The sequence below is a fragment of the Melanostigma gelatinosum genome (genome assembly GCF_949748355.1).
Source record: "Melanostigma gelatinosum genome assembly, chromosome: 5".
Classification (NCBI taxonomy): Eukaryota; Metazoa; Chordata; class Actinopteri; order Perciformes; family Zoarcidae; genus Melanostigma; species Melanostigma gelatinosum.
In genome coordinates, this window is record NC_136638.1 from 29691226 (window position 1) to 29714712 (window position 23487).

General features: G+C 45.0%; 1 protein-coding gene across 1 annotated transcript in view; it reads left to right on the top strand.

Moving 5' to 3' along the window:
- Window positions 1-21527, top strand: part of polr2b (RNA polymerase II subunit B) — a 23106-nt gene extending 1579 nt beyond the window's left edge. Inside the window, exons 3-25 of the mRNA XM_079268212.1 lie at window positions 3620-3770; window positions 3924-4036; window positions 6289-6508; window positions 8793-8951; window positions 9049-9213; window positions 9660-9856; window positions 10451-10570; window positions 10702-10888; window positions 10971-11114; window positions 11272-11411; window positions 11672-11783; window positions 12219-12373; window positions 14243-14441; window positions 14525-14693; window positions 14940-15036; window positions 15146-15240; window positions 15399-15649; window positions 15836-15925; window positions 18091-18198; window positions 18507-18620; window positions 18949-19109; window positions 19210-19405; window positions 21294-21527. Coding sequence (XP_079124338.1) covers window positions 3620-3770; window positions 3924-4036; window positions 6289-6508; window positions 8793-8951; window positions 9049-9213; window positions 9660-9856; window positions 10451-10570; window positions 10702-10888; window positions 10971-11114; window positions 11272-11411; window positions 11672-11783; window positions 12219-12373; window positions 14243-14441; window positions 14525-14693; window positions 14940-15036; window positions 15146-15240; window positions 15399-15649; window positions 15836-15925; window positions 18091-18198; window positions 18507-18620; window positions 18949-19109; window positions 19210-19405; window positions 21294-21383 — 3433 coding nt within the window. The 3' untranslated portion in view covers window positions 21384-21527. The remainder of the gene's footprint in view (window positions 1-3619; window positions 3771-3923; window positions 4037-6288; window positions 6509-8792; window positions 8952-9048; window positions 9214-9659; window positions 9857-10450; window positions 10571-10701; window positions 10889-10970; window positions 11115-11271; window positions 11412-11671; window positions 11784-12218; window positions 12374-14242; window positions 14442-14524; window positions 14694-14939; window positions 15037-15145; window positions 15241-15398; window positions 15650-15835; window positions 15926-18090; window positions 18199-18506; window positions 18621-18948; window positions 19110-19209; window positions 19406-21293) is intronic.
- The last annotated feature ends 1960 nt before the right edge of the window (window positions 21528-23487 follow it).

A 23487-nucleotide genomic window follows, 5' to 3' on the forward strand; every position in this document is an offset into this window, starting at 1 on the left:
AAGGCTCAGGTAGTGCTGCTTGAAGAGGTGAGTCTTCAGCCTGATGAAAGATGGGCAGCGACTCTGCTGTCCTGACGTCAGTGGGGAGTTCATTCCACCACTGATTGGTAGGGTTGGGTACCGAAACTCGGTGCCGATATGGCACCGGTTCCTATACGACCGGTATCTACCGGACCGAAACGTGACGCAGATTTCGGTGCTTCCTTTCGGTGCCTGAGCCGATTGAAATACTTTTTTGACACTACTCTGATGACTCGGTCCTGGCAGCAGGACTCGGTCCTCCGCTCCTCATTCATAGGATTATTACAACGGGTACTTAGCGCTGCCGCTCATTAGCACAACAACACAGGCACGCCAAAGCTTCTTCTTCTCCTCCTTTGAGACCAACTGGCGGTTGGCAAACGAGGAATTGGCGCATTACCGCCACCAACTGGTAAAATAAAATAAGTCATGAGACGTGTCGTATTTTGCCAGAGAAGGAAAATATGCTCATATTTCTGCAAAATAATTGCTGAAGTTTGAAGCTGCAGTGTGTGTACAGTGTGTGTGTGTGTGTGTTTTGTATTTATTTATATTTATTTAAGTATACTGTGAACTGTTAGCAGTTAACATATTGTTCATAGTTAAAAAGTTTGAAGCCAAGTGTTTTGTATTTATTTATATTTATCGTATACTTTAAACAGTTAATATATTGTTCAATTTGAAGAAAAAGTATCTGTTTAGGCAAGGCAAGTTTATTTGTACAGCACATTTCAACAACAAGGTAATTCAAAGTGCTTCACATAAAACCATTAAAAGCATCAAAACACAAGGCAAAAGAAAAGGAGATTTAAAAACAATTAAAGAAACGGTGTAAGAAATAAAATGCAGTAGTAAAATGCAGAAATGCAGGAAATTGATTCATATATGATATATAAACATCCAGGTCATCAGATGGAGATTTAGGATCCTGCGACTATGGCGCAAACCTGTTTAGAAGTTGTCGGCTTGGTTGTTGTGGAGGTGTTTTACTTTTCTCAGCTGTCCTTGGCTTTGTCCGTCTGGGTGCAGGGGTTGAGGAGGAGTTCTGCCCGTGTGCTAGTGCAGGCCAGCCAGTCGCGTGAAGGGAAAGTTTCAAAGAGTTTTTAAGGATTGGAAGCAGATGTTCGGATTTTAGAGCGGAAGAAAGCAGCTTTAGCAGTAGAAAGAGGAATAAGTGGAAGGAAGAGATTGGAAGTTATAACATTGTTCAGAGGAACTCCGTGGATTGTATCGAGCTGTATTCACTGTGTCTAGCAAGCCACACGTCGCTGTTTACTACAGCTGTAGGAACACAAAATAAACTGATTTGGCTGTGAACGGCAACAAACCGACAAAAAGGGACTCCGAAATAACTACGTAATGATGCCGATATGTCGGCTACTTGTCTTCTCAATCACAAGTATATTTCACTTTATCTTATATTTCACTTTATTATATTTTACTTTATCTTATATTTTCTGTAAATTTAATTTGTTTCTACTTTGCATTGCTGTTGATTGTTGTTAAATGTTACGCACCTCCCGTCATGTCAAATTCCTTGTATGTTCAACATACGACGGCAATAAACGGATTCTGATACTGATTCTCCATGGAGCACTGATGGATCTGTGCTAGGCTAAGCTAACATCGTAGCAGCTCCACCAGCAATCAATAACGTCATGTAGACGTAAATACGGCAGCGTCTATTAATTGTTTGTACCGTATGGTTTACACACACATTGATACACATAGTTTGGTCCGGTCTCTGTTGATATGAGGTATCGTAGAGCTCTGGGTGAACACAGACGGCTACAGGATTTATTTCCTGATTCAACAACGGCAGGAAGTCAGTGATGACAGGAGAAACATCTCAACGCTGATAGGCTATCGCGCCACAGCGTCACGCGATTATGTCGCAGAAGTTGAAAAATTTCAACTCACGCGGTGGACGCGTCCAACGCGCCATCGCAAATTCGCGCTGCGCCAGTCTCATCGCGTCTGTGCAGAGACTTTGTATGTAATCTCGACGCGCGTCGAGATTACATACAAAGTCTCTTCTGCGCTCAGCTTTCCGACACTCTCGTTTCTCTATTCTGACCAGCGTAGCATTTCTCCAAGGAGATCTTTGTTACCCGAGACAACCTTCACTTTAGTGGGTGCAATGGCATCAATAATATTTTTTACTTTAAAATTGAAGCCATCTACAAGCTCATTGACTGAGAGACAAGAGAGGGCTGGTGTGGAGGAGAACTTCTGAATAAATAGTTCACTGGTGCTTTCAGAGATGTAACGCTTTGTCACAACCTTGGTTTGGACATTTGTGTGCAAGGAGATTGCACTCTCAAAGAAAACACAGAAATGATCAGAGAGTGCAACATCAGTCACAGCAACCTTGGAAATGTTTACACCTTTGGTGATGATTAGGTCCAGAGTGTGCCCCCTGTTGTGGGTGGGTCCTGTCACATGCTGAGTCAGATCATAGTTACCGTACTTTTCGGACTATAAGCCGCTACTTTTTACCCCACGCTTTGAGCCGTCGGCTTATAGTCCGGTGCGATTTATATACTGATTTTTCCGTAGCTTTTCTCCGCCACAACAACCGCAACTTCCGGTTCCGGTCTAACACAACATTTACTAGCTCCCGACACAGAACAGTTGCTACCAGCAACCCCTCTGCTACCAGCTGTTACTGACAGGGTCGCTACAATATGGATGAAGTACCTTTGACCTACCTCTCACTAGGACTGTTAACAAAAAAGGTTGAACGGCAAGATGCTTTTAACAGTACATGTCCAACTCGCTGGGTCAGGGAGAGCAGAGGTAACAGAAGAGGAAAGATCAGCCGGGAGAGGGAGCGGAGATGACTACGGGTAGAAACTAGGGGTGGGAATCACCAGAGTTCCCGCGATACGATATTATCACGATACTGCAATATTCTGAGTATTGCGATAACATTGGCCTATACTTTTTTCCACTTCAAAGGAAAACTGTGTCAACATGTTTTATTTGATAAGATAAAGTTTTCAGTCTGTTCATCTCACTTCAATCATTTTTATTTGTTTGTATTACTACATAGTCCAACTGAACTAAATGCAAACGTGTGGACTCAGCATATGAACTATACTACTACGTGGACGTGGCGGCAGAGAGACAGTGATGCGCTGCTCTCTCCTCATGAGCTGGCTGCTGTTGGCAGGTTTAACCCCGTTGTGAGGTCAGATGTCTCTTTGTTTTGACCAACTTCCTAACAATCAAGCTGACCCGGGACCTTTGCTGTCCTCACCAGAAAACAACTCAGCGCCATCTAGTGGACTGAAGAAGCAATTCATTTGATTTTTCTAAAAACAAAAAAAAGATTATTATTATTATTTTTTTAATAGTTTATATAATAAAAGATCGATACTTGGCATCCGTGTATCGATAAAATATCGCCACGCAAAATATCGTGATACTATGCTGTATTGATTTTTTCCCCACCCCTAGTAGAAACCATGTTGGTAGGTGGAGGAAGTACAGGGGGAGAGGAGAGGGAGTAGGACATGAAATAGTGGTCAGAGAGCTGGAGGGGAGTGACTCTCCTCCAGCTCTTATTTTGACGGGCGCGTCTGTTCTCTTCCAGCTCTTATTTTGACGAGAAGGGTCTGGTGCGACAGCAGCTGGACTCGTTCGATGAGTTCATCCAGATGTCGGTTCAAAGGATCGTAGAGGATGCCCCGCCCATCGACCTGCAGGCTGAAGCCCAGCACACCTCAGGAGAGGTGGAGGAGCCGGTGAGGATCTGAATTAGGACCCATACCAGGACCTGGTTTTGGAGGTTTAGAGATGTTCAGAGCGCCCTCCTTCAGTTGCAGTTCTGAGGGTATCTGTAGGAGGGTCCTGGTTTAAGCCTTTGTTTCACATCACTGTGACGTCTTGTGTTTCAGCCTCGTTACCTGCTGAAGTTTGAGCAGATTTACCTGTCGAAGCCAACCCACTGGGAGAGAGACGGAGCTCCGTCTCCCATGATGCCCAATGAAGCCAGACTGAGAAACCTCACGTGAGCCTCACCTGGTCTCCCTTAATCTCTCCCTGTCTCCCTTAGTCTCTCCTGGTCCCCCCTTAATCTCTCCTGGTCTCCCTTAATCTCTCCTGGTCTCCCTTAATCTCTCCTGGTCTCCCTTAATCTCTCCTGGTCTCCCTTAGTCTCTCCTGGTCTCCCTTAGTCTCTCCTGGTCTCCCTTAGTCTCTCCTGGTCTCCCTTAGTCTCTCCTGGTCTCCCCTTAGTCTCTCCTGGTCTCCCCTTAGTCTCTCCTGGTCTCCCCTTAATCTCTCCTGGTCCCCCTTAATCTCTCCTGGTCTCCCCATAGTCTCTCCTGGTCTCCCCTTAGTCTCTCCTGGTCTCCCCTTAGTCTCTCCTGGTCTCCCCTTAGTCTCTCCTGGTCTCCCCTTAGTCTCTCCTGGTCTCCCCTTAGTCTCTCCTGGTTTCTCCTGGTCTCCCCTTAGTCTCTCCTGGTCTCCCCTTAGTCTCTCCTGGTCTCCCCTTAATCTCTCCTGGTCCTCCCTTAATCTCTCTTGGTCCTCCCTTAATCTCTCCTGGTCTCCCTTAATCTCTCCTGGTCTCCCTTAATCTCTCCTGGTCTCCCTTAATCTCTCCTGGTCTCCCTTAATCTCTCCTGGTCTCCCTTAATCTCTCCTGGTCTCCCTTAGTCTCTCCTGGTCTCCCTTAGTCTCTCCTGGTCTCCCTTAGTCTCTCCTGGTCTCCCTTAGTCTCTCCTGGTCTCCCTTAGTCTCTCCTGGTCTCCCTTAGTCTCTCCCTTAGTCTCTCCTGGTTTCCCTTAGTCTCTCCTGGTCTCCCTTAGTCTCTCCTGGTCTCCCTTAGTCTCTCCTGGTCTCCCCTTAGTCTCTCCTGGTCTCCCCTTAATCTCTCCCTGTCTCCCTTAATCTCTCCCGGTCTCCCTTAATCTCTCCTTGTCCCCCCTTAATCTCTCCTTGTCCCCCCTTAATCTTTCCTGGTCCCCCCCTTAATCTTTCCTGGGCCCCCTTAATCTTTCCTGGTCCCCCCTTAATCTTTCCTGGTCCCCCTTAATCTCTCCTGGTCTCCCTTAATCTCTCCTGGTCTCCCTTAATCTCTCCTGGTCTCCCTTAATCTCTCCTGGTCTCCCTTAATCTCTCCTGGTCTCCCTTAATCTTTCCTGGTCCCCCCCTTAATCTTTCCTGGTCCCCCCCTTAATCTTTCCTGGTCCCCCTTAATCTTTCCTGGTCCCCCCTTAATCTTTCCTGGTCCCCCTTAAGCTCTCCTGGTCTCCCTTAATCTCTCCTGGTCTCCCTTAATCTCTCCTGGTCTCCCTTAATCTCTCCTGGTCTCCCTTAATTTCTCCTGGTCTCCCTTAGTCTCTCCTGGTCTCCCCTTAGTCTCTCCTGGTCTCCCCTTAGTCTCCTGGTCTCCCCTTAGTCTTTCCTGGTCTCCCCTTAGTCTCTCCTGGTCTCCCCTTAGTCTCTCCTGGTCTCCCCTTAGTCTCTCCTGGTCTCCCCTTAGTCTCTCCTGGTCTCCCCTTAGTCTCTCCTGGTCTCCCCTTAGTCTCTCCTGGTCTCCCCTTCATCTCTCCTGGTCCTCCCTTAATCTCTCCTGGTCCTCCCTTAATCTCTCCTGGTCTCCCTTAATCTCTCCTGGTCTCCCTTAATCTCTCCTGGTCTCCCTTAATCTCTCCTGGTCTCCCTTAGTCTCTCCTGGTCTCCCTTAGTCTCTCCTGGTCTCCCTTAGTCTCTCCTGGTCTCCCCTTAGTCTCTCCTGGTCTCCCCTTAGTCTCTCCTGGTCTCCCCTTAATCTCTCCCTGTCTCCCTTAATCTCTCCCTGTCTCCCTTAATCTCTCCCGGTCTCCCCTTAATCTCTCCTTGTCCCCCCTTAATCTTTCCTGGTCCCCCCTTAATCTTTCCTGGTCCCCCCTTAATCTTTCCTGGTCCCCCCTAATCTTTCCTGGTCTCCCTTAATCTCTCCTGGTCTCCCTTAATCTCTCCTGGTCTCCCTTAATCTCTCCTGGTCTCCCTTAATCTCTCCTGGTCTCCCTTAATCTCTCCTGGTCTCCCTTAATTTCTCCTGGTCTCCCTTAGTCTCTCCTGGTCTCCCCTTAGTCTCTCCTGGTCTCCCCTTAGTCTCTCCTGGTCTCCCCTTAGTCTCTCCTGGTCTCCCCTTAGTCTCTCCTGGTCTCCCCTTAGTCTCTCCTGGTCTCCCCTTCATCTCTCCTGGTCCTCCCTTAATCTCTCCTGGTCTAACCCTAACCCTGGTCTGTGTGAAATCCCCCCCCCCCCCAGGTACTCGGCCCCCCTCTATGTTGACATCACAAAGACGATCATAAAGGAGGGTGAGGACCAGCTGCAGACTCAGCACCAGAAGACCTTCATTGGTAAAATTCCCATCATGCTTCGCTCCACCTACTGTCTGCTGAGCGGCCTGACGGACCGAGACCTGTGTGAGCTCAACGAGTGTCCGCTGGACCCCGGAGGTTACTTCATTATCAACGGCTCTGAGAAGGTACGACATCACCACGCACTGTTCTCTAGCGCCACATAGTGGATACAGGAACTGGTGGAATATTTGCATTGCATCATTTCCAGCGCCACAGTACGTACACGCATTAAAAATACGTCTGACTTGTGGGCGCGCTGTCTGATGGTCGCAGATATTTATGGACACTTCTGCCGGCGTCCCGCCAGTTCCCCCGAGGCACGGGAAGATGGATGGATGGATGGATGGATGGATGGATGGATGGATGGATGGATGGATGGATGGATGGATGGATGGATGGATGGATGGATGGATGGATGGATGGATGGATGGATGGATGGATGGATGGATGGATGGATGGATGGATGGATGGATGGATGGATGGATGGATGGATGGATGGATGGATGGATGGATGGATGGATGGATGGATGGATGGATGGATGGATGGATGGATGGATGGATGGATGGATGGATGGATGGATGGATGGATGGATGGATGGATGGATGGATGGATGGATGGATGGATGGATGGATGGATGGATGGATGGATGGATGGATGGATGGATGGATGGATGGATGGATGGATGGATGGATGGATGGATGGATGGATGGATGGATGGATGGATGGATGGATGGATGGATGGATGGATGGATGGATGGATGGATGGATGGATGGATGGATGGATGGATGGATGGATGGATGGATGGATGGATGGATGGATGGATGGATGGATGGATGGATGGATGGATGGATGGATGGATGGATGGATGGATGGATGGATGGATGGATGGATGGATGGATGGATGGATGGATGGATGGATGGATGGATGGATGGATGGATGGATGGATGGATGGATGGATGGATGGATGGATGGATGGATGGATGGATGGATGGATGGATGGATGCTTTATTCATCTCCAGGGGGAAATGTGTATGTTACAGCAGCAAGACATACAAGTAAGCAACGTAACAGTGTAACCAAAATATTAAGTATTAAAAAATGCACAATATGTACAATGAAATAGAATAGTGTTTAATTAACGAACTAGGTGAAAATTAGGAGTGCAAAAATCTACCCGCAGTAAACGGCAGTGTAGCTATGTGGAGGATGATCTGGTCAGAGGTGATTTGTTATCGAGTCTTATAGCAGAGGGCAGGAATGTTCTCCTGTATCCGTCCTGTGACAGCGGCGCTGGATCAGTCTGCTGGAGAAAGTGCTCCGCTGTCCCTGCAGTAGAATAGTAGTTTGTTCACAGAATTTGATGTATTCTGTGATGCAGTCCGTCATGCTGTTGATGTCCTCCCCATGTGGTCCACAGTGCACATCCCAATCCGTAGACTCAAAGCAGCCCTGCAGGGTGTCATTCGCCTCCCGAGACCACCTCCTCACAGTCCTGGTGGTCACAGGCAGCCTCTGCACCAGAGGAACATACCTGGGTGTCAACAGGATCAGGTTGTGATCAGACCTGCCAAGCGGGGGGAAGGCAGTGGTACTGTATGCATCCTTAGCATTAACATACAGAAGGTCAAGAGCTGTATTGTTCCGTGTGGGGCAGTCATCATACTGGTGGAAAGTCGACGGGGCTTTATCCAGAGTGGTGTGATTAAAGTCTCCAGTAATTGCCAAAAACGCACCAGGATCTTTACTCAACAGTCCAGACACAGTGGAGTGGATGGTGACCTGCAGCTTTCTGGACTTTGTTCCAGATATGTGGAGCAGAACAACTGAACGCTGCTTCTCCATGTTTAGTTCTGACTCTGGGAACAGAAAGTAGACCGGTCCCAGACGACCTGAGGGGTCGGGATGGTTCATAAGGTAGCAGCAGATCAGAGATGTATTTTGGTCCCAAACCATTCAGTGCTTTGTAAACCAACAGCAGGATTTTAAAGTCAATTCTTTGTTGGACAGGAAGCCAGTGCAAAGACCTCAGAACTGGAGTGATGTGATCCACCCTCCTGGTCTTAGTGAGGACTCGAGCTGCAGCGTTCTGATTGACTCTGACTGACTTTTTACAGAGACCTGTAAACACACCGTTACAGTAGTCGAGTCTACAGAGAAGCTAACGCAGAGAAGCTAACGCAGGAGAGATATGATCTCTTTTCTTAGTGCTGCAGCATTCTGGATCAGCTGGAGAGATTTAAGAGACGTATTCGAGCAGCCTGCTAATAAAGAGTCACAGCAATCTAGTCTAGAAGTAACAGACCATGTTTCTGCATCTCTGAGACGGATCTCTGTATTTTATCTTCTCTAAACTGGTGTGTTGATGGTTTCTCTGATCTCTAAACTGATTCCTCTCCTGGTGTTAAGGTGCTGATTGCTCAGGAAAAGATGGCCACCAACACGGTGTATGTGTTTGCCAAGAAAGACTCAAAGTACGCCTACACAGGGGAGTGTCGGTCCTGTTTGGAGAACTCGTCCCGTCCCACCAGCACCATCTGGGTCAGCATGATGGCCAGAGGAGGACAGGTGAGTCCGAGATACATTTAATGAACTCCATTGCTATCATCTTGATACACAACAAGAGGACATGGGTGATTAATTATTTATTGCTTCTCACTCTCAGGGAGTGAAGAAGAGTGCCATCGGTCAGAGGATCGTGTCCACGCTGCCGTACATCAGACAGGAAGTACCCATCATCATCGTGTTTCGGGCGCTGGGCTTCGTGTCGGACAGAGACATCCTGGAACACATCATCTACGACTTTGACGACCCAGAGATGATGGAGATGGTCAGTCTGATTATCAGTTATTGATCAGGTAGTGATTGTTAGTTCATCATTAACAGTCTCTACAGTTGGAGTCATTGGGTCGCATTCACCTACATCTTTAATTTGTCTCATTTTCTTTTTGTTCTGAAGAAAAATTGACGACGTGTTCTTAAATCACTGAATTGTTCGTATAATTATGAATACCGTAGTAAATTAAAGATGTGTCCCAGTTCATTCTAATTAACACAAGTAAACACTAATCCACATAGAAGGGCATGAGACAAATATTATAAATCATAAAAAAGATCCGATACAATACAACAAGAAAACTCTATAACCATGTGTGCGCTTGAGTCTGTGTAGATTCTGTTTTGGGGGAAACCGCGTAAGTTTACGGGCAGTGACATCACAGACCATTGTAGGCCCACTGGGCTGTGATGTCATCAGTGATGTCACTGTGCCTCCAGGTGAAGCCGTCTCTGGACGAAGCGTTTGTGATCCAGGAGCAGAACGTGGCGTTAAACTTTATTGGTTCCAGAGGAGCGAAACCCGGAGTGACCAAAGAACGAAGAATCAAATATGCAAAAGAAGTTCTGCAGAAAGAGATGCTGCCGCACGTCGGAGTCAGCGACTTCTGTGAGACCAAGAAGGCCTACTTCTTAGGGTGAGTCCCACCTGTACAGGTGTCTTTTGAGACCAAGTCCGGGTCAGTATGTAGTATGTCTGTAGATTCAGAGGTTTCTGCCGGTTAAAGAGGAGTTTTTCTTGAATGTTGTATATTTTAGGTCTAGATCGGCTCTTCATGAAAAGTAACTCGACATAACTTCTGTTATGATTCAGCGCCATATAAATAAAAATGGGCTTGACTTGAATTGTGTATTACTGTGTTGTGTGTGTGTATTATTCCCTCTTCAGGTACATGGTCCACAGGTTAGAGTTAGTATGTGTGTATTTATAGTGTGTATTACTACCTCTTCAGGTTAGGGTGAGTATGTGTGTATTAGTGTGTATTTATAGTGTGTATTACTACCTCTTCAGGTTAGGGTGAGTATGTGTGTATTAGTGTGTATTTATAGTGTGTATTACTACCTCTTCAGGTTAGGGTTAGTATGTGTGTATTTATAGTGTATTACTACCTCTTCAGGTTAGAGTTAATTTGTGTGTATTAGTGTGTATTTATAGTGTATTACTATATCTTCAGGTTAGGGTTAGTATATGAGTATTAGTGTGTATTTATAGTGTATTACTACCTCTTCAGGTACATGGTCCACAGGTTGCTGCTCGCTGCTCTCGGCAGAAGAGAGCTGGACGACAGAGATCACTATGGCAACAAGAGACTGGACCTGGCTGGGCCGCTGTTGGCCTTCCTGTTCAGAGGGTGTGGCTTCTGATCATATATTTACTTATATGAACATTAATTTGTACCATCATTTACAATGTTATTTTGAAGTACATTGAATCAGATCTATATTCTGAGAATGAATATAACAACATAACCTTCCTGTTCAGCATGTTTAAGAACCTGTTGAAGGAAATCAGGATCTACGCTCAGAAGTTTATCGACAGAGGAAAAGACTTCAACCTGGAGCTCGCCATTAAAACCAGAATCATCTCAGACGGCCTGAAGTACTCGCTGGCCACTGGAAACTGGGGGGATGTGAAGAAGGCTCACCAGGCCCGAGCCGGAGTGTCACAGGTGAGAACACCTGATCCGTTCTTTCATCGAGTTCTGATCACAGCTCAGTGAAGACGTCATCCTGTTTCTTCTCTTCTTGTAGGTGTTGAACCGTCTGACCTTTGCTTCCACTCTGTCTCACCTCCGCCGAGTCAACTCTCCAATCGGCAGAGACGGCAAACTGGCAAAACCCAGACAGCTTCACAACACTCTGTGGGGAATGGTGTGTCCGGCCGAGACGCCCGAGGTAAGAAAACAGAAACAAAGGATCCTAAAATAAATATAAGCTGAGACAAGACAACAATCTGAGTCTAGTTTAACTCTGGAGACCAACGTCTGTGACACAAACTGAGCGCAATCTATTGCTTAGTGTTGTCAATAGATTGATGATCAATGTGTTTCAGGGTCACGCTGTGGGTCTGGTGAAGAACTTGGCCCTCATGGCCTACATCTCTGTGGGCTCTCAGCCGTCTCCCATCCTGGAGTTTCTGGAGGAGTGGAGTATGGAGAACTTGGAGGAGATCTCACCTGCTGCCATCGCAGAGTCAGTCGCTTCAGCATGATTTCATGTTTTAACTGAGATGTTTTAGTGCAGTAGTGAACTTCATTCTTCCTGTAGCATGTCTCAAACTGACCGACAGATGGCACCATAGCTTAGTAAGCTTAGGCTATATCATTGACTACTGCACAGTGTTAAACGGAGTTTCATGAATCAATCATCAAACATTCAATGTTTAAACAAAACTTCAACTGTGCTGGAACTCTGTGACTTTACACGTGATATTTTGTGTTCTAATGTTTTAGCGCCACTAAGATCTTTGTAAACGGTTGCTGGGTAGGAATCCACAAAGATCCCGAACAACTGATGAACACACTGAGGAAACTTCGCAGACAGATGGACATCATCGTGTCCGAGGTAACCAATTTTATCGAATAAAAAAACTGTTGTATCAATCCATTACTGTCATATCCACACTAACTAGAATCAGAATCAGAACCGTTTATTGCCATGCATGCCACAAGCACGCCGGCCCGTTTCCCTCTCCTCCGTCGTCTCACTGCATGAGTTAAGGTGAGCGCACCTTTGACAAGAACGTCCAGTAATTCCACAGAAGTTAGCAGAAAAGTTGGAAGTAAGTCTGCTGGAGTTGTTCCCCTGATGTTCATGAGCTCATCTCTGGTGAAAGAGCTCCGAGTATCACAGCAGAAAACTGACTTATCGACAAAAACAACTCGAAACAATGAGCACCAGCACACCGAGGCAGCCGTCTTGGATAACTGTCGTGTCCACACTGACTAACAGTTGTTGAGAATCTGAGCTCAGGGTTCCTGTTGCTTGTGAACATTTCAGGTATCGATGATCAGAGACATCAGAGAACGTGAGATCAGAATCTACACAGACGCTGGACGAATCTGCCGACCACTACTGATCGTCGAGAAACAGAAACTACTGCTGAAGAGACGACACATCGACCAGCTGAAGGAAAGAGAGTACAACAATTACAGGTGAGACGGACTCCAGGTGAGATGGTAAATGAAATGAGAGATCATTTATTTATTATTCGAGTATTTCGGGCCTGAGCACCGATTTAGTCTGAGTGGAGGACCTATTGTTCTCCTGATGTTTATTATTATTTTACCACTTTCATCGCAAAAAGGAGGTGCTTGGGATACTGGAAACCTTTTGTGATTGGGGCGTCCAGCTGCCGTATGAAATATTTGCTCGATAGCGCCCCCTATTGAGTAGCCCCAACATTGGGTTTCACCTAGCTGTATGCAATTTGGTAGGTATGTGGAACGTGATGGGACGTACAAAAAATCCTCTTGGAATTTTGCACGAAACCAAACAGGAAGTCGGCCATTTTGAATTGTATGACTTTTTTGACCATTTCAAGGCGTCATACTTTAACGAACTCCTCCCAGAGATTTGACCCGATTGACTTCAGATTCGGTCGGTATGCTCTTGAGACCGTGGCAGTGAAAAGTTACTCAAAGTTATCCAACTATGTATCCATGGCGTCAAAGAAACACCATTCGCCACGAAACAGGAAGTTGTTGTAACTCGGCCGTACATTGTCGAATCTGCTCCAAATCTCTCATATGTCATAACATCCTGACCCGGAACACATCTGTATGATAATTTAGAATCATAGTGACAGCGCCACCTAGTGGCAACCGGAAGTTGTACGCTGTGTACTTTGACATCCTGCTCCTCACAGATTAATCAGATCCCTCTCAAATGTTGTCAAACAAGCCTTAAGACCTTGATAATGCTTCGTTGTGAAGATTGTAAGAAGTTACTGAAGGGCGGCGACGTGGCGGCTTTCAATCCTTCGCCATGAACGAATAAACTGATGTAACTCGACTCCACATCATCAGATCTTTACCAGATTTCACGTGTTTGATTAGACTCCAGGCCTGAAGACATCTGTAGGCCAATTTTGAATCATAGTCATAGCGCCACCTACTGGTAACAGGAAGTTAAAGTCTTTATACTTTGGCTTGTTTCTCTTAGTAGGTAAATCAAATCAACATCAAGTTACCTCCACACAAATGTAAGAAGTTCATAATGCCAGTTCATGAAGCTTTTGATGTCTCTTCGAATGCCGTTGCGACGCAGTCTTCGTCGTGAGAAACTAAGGTAATTTTGAGAGGCTAAAAATGCTCGAAACATAAGCAAACTTGGCAAACAGATTACACGCCCAAAATGTAGTTATATAATATGATTTTATTCGCTCAGAGTGGCAAATCGGCTCAATAGCGCCCCCTACAAAATTTCGACGAAGCAGCTCTCGCAGTATGTTTCACATAGATTTACAACATTTAGTAGGCACATGTATCGCATGTGGACTTAAAAGAAAGTCTCTTGGGACCATGCTCTAAACGCAGGAAATATCATCTAACTCATGCACGCAGTGTATGATGGTCACAGAAATGCATTGGCGCATAAACCAGAGAGGTGTCAGTACCCTCGACGTGCGTGAAGTTGCGAGGGCTCGATCAATGCTGCTCACAGCTTTAATTATTATTTATAAATCATCCAGTTAAATTTGAAAACTGTAATAATAAATAATGCTGAGATAATATTCAATTGAACTTCCTTTAATTAATTTAAGTCAGTGGACTACATACAGATGTTAATACAACTGTTGGCTATTTCAATAATTATGGAACTGAATCATAGAACAAGTCAGACATTATTGTCTAGTATGTTAATGAAATACCTCTGTGGTAGAGTTTGACCATTGTTCCTGTAATTTCTGGATTGGTCTTTTATAGTTTGATGGTTGTTGCGAAAGTTCTTCCTGTAAAATTAGTTGGCAACTCTGGTAAGGTTTCTGTTGAATTAAAGGTGTTGTTGTTTGTGCTGGTCAGCTGGCAGGATTTGGTGGCGAGCGGTGTCGTGGAGTACATCGACACTCTGGAGGAGGAGACGGTGATGCTCGCCATGACTCCCGATGACCTCCAGGAGAAGGGCGTGGCCTACTGCTCCACTTATACACATTGTGAGATCCACCCGTCCATGATCCTCGGAGTCTGTGCTTCTATCATCCCCTTCCCCGATCACAACCAGGTACAAACTAAAACTAGGAATTATTTATAATGTCAACACTCTTTCTCAGTGACATGTTCCACCATTTTCTTTGGTCTGTTCAGTCTCCCAGGAACACGTACCAGTCTGCTATGGGTAAACAGGCCATGGGGGTCTACATCACCAACTTCCATGTACGAATGGACACGCTGGCTCACGTGTTGTACTACCCTCAGAAACCACTAGTCACCACCCGGTCCATGGAGTACCTGCGATTTAGGGAGCTGCCCGCAGGTAACACACCTGTACAGTCAGACTGATGACTTTATACACTCATTTGGTGAGTTTATAGAACTCCCAAATGAATTCAATAAGTTTCAGTTGTAGGTCAGCCCATTGTTTTGAGTCTCAATACTTACCTGAAAACAGGTGAGTTTTCTTTGTCTGCGTTTTTAGGCAACCTTGTTGTTTGCCCTGCTCGCAGACTGTCAGGTAGAGCTCTTGAGCGTCTCTACCTGAAGCTTTCTTCTCGTGTTTCAGGTATCAACTCCATCGTGGCGATTGCCTCGTACACAGGATACAACCAGGAGGACTCTGTGATCATGAACAGGTCGGCCGTGGATCGAGGCTTCTTTAGGTCAGTTACTAACTTCTACACCCGAGTGTGTTACTGGTGTAACCAGACTTTTGGATACTGGTGTCAGCCAAATGTTTCTGGTGTAATTCTGCTGTTTGTCATCCTGCAGGTCCGTTTTCTATCGGTCCTACAAAGAGCAGGAGTCCAAGAAAGGTTTTGATCAGGAGGAGATCTTTGAGAAGCCGACACGTGAAACATGTCAGGGTGAGAACTGATGAGAAAAGCTAAACGCTGACTTCTGTCTTCTAGTCTATCTATCATCTCAGGTGTTATAACAGCATCCAGTCACAGGTGTCGGATGTCAGTGGGGGGCGGGGCTAGTCTTAAGTCACAAATTGAGAATAAATAAAAATCATCCTCAGGTATGAGACACGCCATCTACGACAAACTAGATGATGACGGACTTATAGCGCCCGGCGTTCGTGTCTCCGGTGAGGACGTGATCATCGGGAAGACGGTGACGCTGCCGGAGAATGACGACGAGCTGGACAGCACCAACCGTCGCTACACCAAGAGAGACTGCAGCACTTTTCTGAGAACCAGCGAAACCGGCATCGTGGACCAGGTGATGGTCACTCTGAACCAGGAGGGCTACAAGTTCTGCAAGATCAGGGTGAGTACATCACATCAGACATCAGACCTAATGCATCTACTCGCCACGTCACCTGTTACGTGTTTAACTAACAGGTGAACACGGTGAGTCTGGTGTTTTACCGACTCACCGTGTTCACCTGACAGCTTAGGTCTTTCTGAGGAGAAGATGTTTTGCTTCTTCTGATGAGTGTCTTGTTTCGTGCAGGTTCGCTCGGTGCGGATTCCTCAGATTGGAGACAAGTTCGCCAGCCGTCACGGTCAAAAAGGAACCTGTGGAATCCAGTACAGACAAGAGGTAAACAGGAAATAACTGAAGGGAGGTAAACAATATTATTAAACAGCTGCAGACGCTTTAGTGAAACGAATCGGTCATCTCCATGTTATATGATGGTGGACCAGCTACTGAGCCTTTCAGTTTGCAGACCAGATTTTGTGTTGTATCCCAATAATGAGACGTGATGTGAAGCTGTGACATCTCCTCTTTTAAAGGAGACATGTTACGCTCATTTCCTAGTTGATACTTTTGGGTTTGTACTCAAACATGTTGACATGCTTTAATGTTCTCATACCGTCTGTCTGAATATGTCTGTACTATGGATGTTGATAATTAACTTCTTAACGGTGAACTGACAATAAGAATTTAGACTGACGAATGCTGTCAGTCAAACGGAAAATAAAATATAGATAAAGAGAGCAGCTGTTCACTTTAAGGACAGGAGCTCCCGCAGTGTGCTCTCTGTGGATACATGTATCTGTAGTTTATTGCCAATGTATGTTTCGCATACAAGGAATTTGTCATGGCGGGAGGTGCAAAACATTAAACAATCAACACAGTGCAAGAAATGGAAACCTATTACAATTTACAATAGAATATAAAATAAAGTGCACGGACAAATGGATAATAGTACTTTAAACAAGTGTAATGTGAAAGTGTCACGTGTATTTAAATGTGCGGGGGAGTGACCGGTAGGAAATAGTCCTGGGGATGACAGTCAGTGGGGGTCCCGGGCACTGTTAATGAGCCCGACTGCCGACGGGAAGAAACTGTTGATGTGGCGTGAGGTCTTGGTCCTGATGGACTGCAGCCTCCTGCCAGATGGAAGGGGCACCAACAGTTCATGTCCAGGGTGAGAGGGGTTGGCTACCATCTTCCTTGCTCGCTTCAGGGTAGGGCTGGGCGGTATACCGGTTTTAATTTCCCGTACGATATGATTTTTTCATATACCGTCATACCAGTGCACAGCCGACGCACCTTCTGTCGCTCTTCAACAGGCAGCAGAATATATTGTTCACCGCTGTGAGCGCTACTTCTTAATCTTGTTCTTCTAGTTTTACAGCGGTTGACATCCATCTTATTGATGCATTACCGCCACCTTCTGCTCCGGAGTGTGGATCAGACATTAGGCTGTGGGCGCTGCAGGCGGAGCTAGTTGTCTTAAGTGTGTTGAGAGGGAACCCTAGTCATGGTTATAACTTTAGAACAACAATTAATAACCCACAACTAATGCTCTGTAACAGAGTAAAACACCACGAAACAACAGTTTGTGACAGATAAACAATTTGTAACACTAATAATTGTACATTTATAAAATTTCACCGCCGAACTGCATGCTGGGTACAGCTCGCTAACAGCAGTCTGCTAACAGCTGGGAGAGGCTCTGTCACTCCAGTAACGTTATATTAAAGAACAGAAAAGAGCGATGCAGGATGAACAAAGACTGAACAACAAAAGGTATTTAGGTCAGACACATGCAACGCTGATTATCGTAATATGTGTGGTATTTGTTATAAATGTACGTTGGTACATAGAGTGATAAGACGCTGTACATGGAGGGACTTAGGACCCAGGGGAATGTAGGTGAAGGAAACAGGAAGTGATGGAACGGAAGACACGCCACACAAATAGCTGTTCACCGCTCGCTGGCCGGCTGGTTGTTTTCGCCGTTAATTAATGAATCCTTTAACGTGGAAGAAAAATACCGTGATATACCGTGAAACCGGCAGAATCTTATAAAATACCGTGATATGCATTTTTGGTCATACCGCCCAGCCCTACTTCAGGGTTCTTGAAGTGAACAAGTCCTGGAGGGACGGCAGATTGCAGCCGATCACCTCTCAGCAGAGCGGATGATGCGCTGCAGTCTGTCCTTGTCCTTGGCAGTGGCTGCAGCGTACCAGACGGTGATGGAGGAGCAGAGGATGGACTCAATGATGGCTGTGTAGAAATGCAATCTTTGGCAGGTTGAATTTCTTCAGCTGCCTCAGGAAGTACATCCTCTGCTGAGCCTTCTTGGTGATGGAGCTTATGGGCATTATTGTGATGTTATTTGTGTAGTCAGTCGCTGTCCTCTGATCCTGGATCAATTCGTGAACATAACATCAGGTTAATGTGGATCAATGATGATGATCAGACTTCAGTTCCAGGAAACGATCTATAATTCATTGTGTTTTGTGTTGAAGGACATGCCGTTCACCTGTGAGGGAATCACACCTGACATCATCATCAACCCTCACGCCATCCCGTCCAGAATGACAGTCGGCCATCTGATCGAGTGTCTGCAGGGCAAGGTAGTAATCAATGATATATATTGGATAACTTCAACGTAATAGCTCCGATGACAACTAATTATCACTAATTCAAAATGTTTAGTTTCTGCCAAATTAATGTTGTGTCAAAAGGTAATATAATACATTATAATCAGATATTAATTATCGGGATATGGTAATATTCATAGCACATTAACAATAATTACTGAAGTATTGACAATAATAAATAGATATTGCCTGACAGGTTCTCACATATTTACACATTGCATTTCATTTGATATAAAATAGTGTGTATATATATCATTTTTGCATTGTTTGTCTGGTTTCAGGTTTCTGCGAACAAAGGTGAGATTGGCGACGCGACACCGTTTAACGACGCAGTCAATGTGCAGAAAGTGTCGAACCTGCTGTCTGAATACGGATACCACCTGAGAGGAAATGAGGTGACTCTCACTGTTTAGTTCCTGTTTAACTCAAACACCTGTGTGTGATGTCACTGTGACTCAATGGACTGAACGTTCAGTCTTGATCATCATCAGTAGAGAGTAATATTTATGTTTGATTGAAGATGATTAGTTTAAAGAGATAGTTTTGAGGTGGGGTTGTATTCATGAAGTACTTAAACTCAGGGTATTACCTCCAGTAGATGAGTTCACATTTTCAGACTAACTGATCGCGTCACACTTTGAGACTGTAAACAGTTTAACAGGCTCTGTTAGGTTCTCAGGGAGTAAGCTCAACTCTCTTTATTGATTATCAATCTATGACCAGGTTCTGTATAACGGGTTCACGGGGAGGAAGCTGACGTCTCAGATCTTCATTGGTCCAACTTATTATCAACGTCTGAAACACATGGTTGACGATAAGATCCACTCGAGGGCCCGTGGCCCTGTCCAGATCCTCAACAGGCAGCCGATGGAGGGACGATCACGGTGAGTGAGATACCCGTCTGAGTCACCTGTCTGTGGTTCGCGGAGATGGAGCGTGACTGTTGGATCACTCACCTGTCTGTCTCACCTTTCTGTCTGTCAGTGATGGTGGTCTGCGGTTTGGGGAGATGGAGCGTGACTGTCAAATTGCTCACGGAGCGGCTCAGTTCCTTAAGGAACGTCTGTTTGAGGCATCTGATCCGTATCAAGTTCACGTGTGTAATCTGTGTGGACTGATGGCCATAGCCAACACGCGAACGCACACGTACGAGTGTCGAGGCTGCCGCAACAAGACGCAGGTAAGCATGAACAATAAGCCATCACAACAAGACACAAGTACACATGATCAATGAGTCATCACAACAAGACAAGTACACATGATCAACAAGTCATCACAACAAGACACAAGTACACATTATCAATAAGTCATCACAACAAGACAAGTACACATGATCAATAAGTCATCACAACAAGACACAAGTACACATGATCAATAAGTCATCACAACAAGTACACATTATCAATAAGTCATCACAACAAGACAAGTACACATTATCAATAAGTCATCACAACAAGACACAAGTACACATGATCAATAAGTCATCACAACAAGTACACATGATCAATAAGTCATCACAACAAGACGCAAGTACACATGATCAATAAGTCATCACAACAAGACGCAAGTACACATGATCAATAAATCATCACAACAAGACACAAGTACACATTATCAATAAGTCATCACAACAAGACAAGTACACATGATCAATAAGTCATCACAACAAGACACAAGTACACATGATCAATAAGTCATCACAACAAGTACACATGATCAATAAGTCATCACAACAAGTACACATGATCAATAAGTCATCACAACAAGACGCAAGTACACATGATCAATAAGTCATCACAACAAGACACAAGTACACATGATCAATAAGTCATCACAACAAGACACAAGTACACATGATCAATAAGTCATCACAACAAGTACACATGATCAATAAGTCATCACAACAAGACGCAAGTACACATGATCAATAAGTCATCACAACAAGACACAAGTACACATGATCAATAAGTCATCACAACAAGACACAAGTACACATGATCAATAAGTCATCACAACAAGACACAAGTACACATGATCAATAAGTCATCACAACAAGACACAAGTACACATGATCAATAAGTCATCACAACAAGACACAAGTACACATGATCAATAAGTCATCACAACAAGACGCAAGTACACATGATCAATAAGTCATCACAACAAGACACAAGTACACATGATCAATAAGTCATCACAACAAGACACAAGTACACATGATCAATAAGTCATCACAACAAGTACACATGATCAATAAGTCATCACAACAAGACGCAAGTACACATGATCAATAAGTCATCACAACAAGACACAAGTACACATGATCAATAAATCATCACAACAAGACGCAAGTACACATGATCAATAAGTCATCACAACAAGACACAAGTACACATGATCAATAAGTCATCACAACAAGACACAAGTACACATGATCAATAAGTCATCACAACAAGACACAAGTACACATGATCAATAAGTCATCACAACAAGACACAAGTACACATGATCAATAAGTCATCACAATAAGACACAGGTAAACATGATCTAGTGAGTACAGAGTACTGGTCTAAAATCCTAACTCGGGGCTAATTTCGGGAATTTCGGCTGTAAACTGATAAACTGAAACTGTAAACTGTCTCTCTACTTGTCTCTCTCGCTCTACTTGTCTGTCTCTCTCGCTCTACTTGTCTCTCTCACTCTACTTGTCTCTCTCGCTCTACTTGTCTCTCTCGCTCTACTTGTCTCTCTCGCTCTACTTGTCTCTCTCGCTCTACTTGTCTCTCTCGCTCTACTTGTCTCTCTCACTCTACTTGTCTCTCTCACTCTACTTGTCTCTCTCGCTCTACTTGTCTCTCGCTCTACTTGTCTCTCTCGCTCTACTTGTCTGTCGCTCTACTTGTCTGTCTCTCTCGCTCTACTTGTCTGTCTCTACTTGTCTGTCTCTCTCGCTCTACTTGTCTCTCTCGCTCTACTTGTCTCGCTCTACTTGTCTGTCTCTCTCGCTCTACTTGTCTCTCTCTCTACTTGTCTGTCTCTCTTGCTCTACTTGTCTGTCTCTCCATCAGATCTCTCTGATTCGGATGCCGTACGCCTGTAAGCTTCTTTTCCAGGAGTTGATGTCAATGAGCATCGCTCCTCGTATGATGACGTCATAGATCGGCTCAGCCAATCACACGCCTCCCTGCATACTTTAAACATGGCCAGCTACAGGAAGTTAATTTAGAAGTTTCATGTTTTTACAGTTTCATGTCGTCATACTTTGTTTTTGTAAAAGTAGAATAAATCTGAGTTTCTTATGATTCCGTTTCCAGTCGTCTTTGTTTTGCAAACATCATGTGACACATGTTCAGCTAAACTAACCTGATCAGGTTAGTTTAGCTGATCACAATCAGGTTAGTTTAGCTGATCACAATCGGGTTAGTTTAGCTGATCACAATCGGGTTAGTTTAGCTGATCACAATCGGGTTAGTTTAGCTGATCACAATCAGGTTAGTTTAGCTGATCACAATCGGGTTAGCTGATCACAATCGGGTTAGATCTGCTTGCAGCACGACAGGCTGACCCCTCTCGGAAGGAGCTGTTTGACTGGGTCCGCCCTGGGACTGACTTACTGGGCTGACGGAGCTGTTCCCTGAGACTGATGTGCTGGTGGTTATTTCCTACAGGATTTACTGTTAGTGAGAAAGTGGGTGCACCGGTTGCGACAGTGGGAACCTGGGGGCAAAAGATGCTGGAGCATTTGGTAAAGTATATTTTTTGGGGGGGTTTTCAGCCAAGTTTTGGTATTTTTGAGTTAAGCACGACGCCCCCGAATTCGGGGGCTATCGGGCTCAGCCCCCCTGAAAAAATTGTTCGGAAAATCGATTTATTGTTCGCCAATATTGTGGATTTGTACTTTTTTTTTCTTTTACTGGATTAAACTGCAACGTATGGGCAACACTATCATATAAGTCACTTCTTACACACTCCAAACACAACTATAGACTACTAATATAAGCATCGAGAAAATGTGGCATAAAGGCAAGAAATCCTGGGCAGAAATCGCTGTTATGTGTACTGCAAATCAATATTTGCACCACGAAGCTAGCAGCTAGCCGGCATTAGCATTCGACACAGAACGCATAAATACCTTCGGTTTTTCTCTCCGTGAAACCAGTAGAAAGCTGCGAGTGGACAACGGTACCATGGCACTGCCCTTCACCGGAAAAAATCGTTGGTTTTTGTTCACGTTTTATGAAAAATGAGACATCGAAAAACATCGAAAATGCTCCGTTTCAGAGCTACCGTCATGGTCGCCAACGGCATCCTGTTTACAGCTGAGCTGTTTCCTGTGGAAGGGGGGTCAACCCACCTCCGGCCAGCGGTCAGACTTTCCGCCAATGGAATTTTACGCTCGGGGATACGTGGCACTTCTTGCAACTTTACTCGCTGAAAACTCTGTCAATCAACACCCGCTTCTACACCCGCCTTCCTGAGACTCTGACGCGTCGGAGGCGGGCTCATTGACTGAAATCGACCGATGATAGGCTGAGCTACAGCCCCATACACACACATCAACTGAGAAAATCCTGTGACAGCCAGAAACGGGCTCTGAGATGACCCTTGCTGTCAAAATGATTGTATTTGGATGTATTGAATAAAAAAGTGAAATATATCGTGTATAAAAGTACAATGTAAGAGCTGCAACAGCTGGTTTGAAAATGATGAACTCGCGTGACCTCTCTGTACTAAAGCCTCTTATTCTTCATCCCACTTTAACCTTCATTCAGCAACTACTGATCGGTTGTGCAATGATTTGGAAGAGTTTTTAGGGAGCAGCTGCATTATTTCAAAAACATGTCAATAAAAGTGCTTTTTATCAGGCGAACCTGAATGTTTTCAATTTGAGCTGTGTAATGTCTTAATTTACTATATTAACCAGCAACATATACACAATATTACCCACTGAACAATCGCACCAGTGTGATCTGATTATAGCATCAACAATTATTGAAATGGAGCTTGTAGTTACAGAACTGTGGTCTCCTTAGTATGGGTATGCTATTTTCGAGCAGAGGCCTAAAAATAGGGCCCGAACTTAAGAGGTTTTAAGAAGCATTTGAAAGTTTTGTTTTGATACTGGGATTCCTTGCAGGACCCAGTTCTTATGGAGGGGGGTGTGACTGTTCCCTATCTGGGTTATTTATGTATGTTCCTTTAAGACAGCAGGTACCAGAGGTGGTGATCATCCTCAGTGGAGCCCGGTGCGCTTCCCCTGAG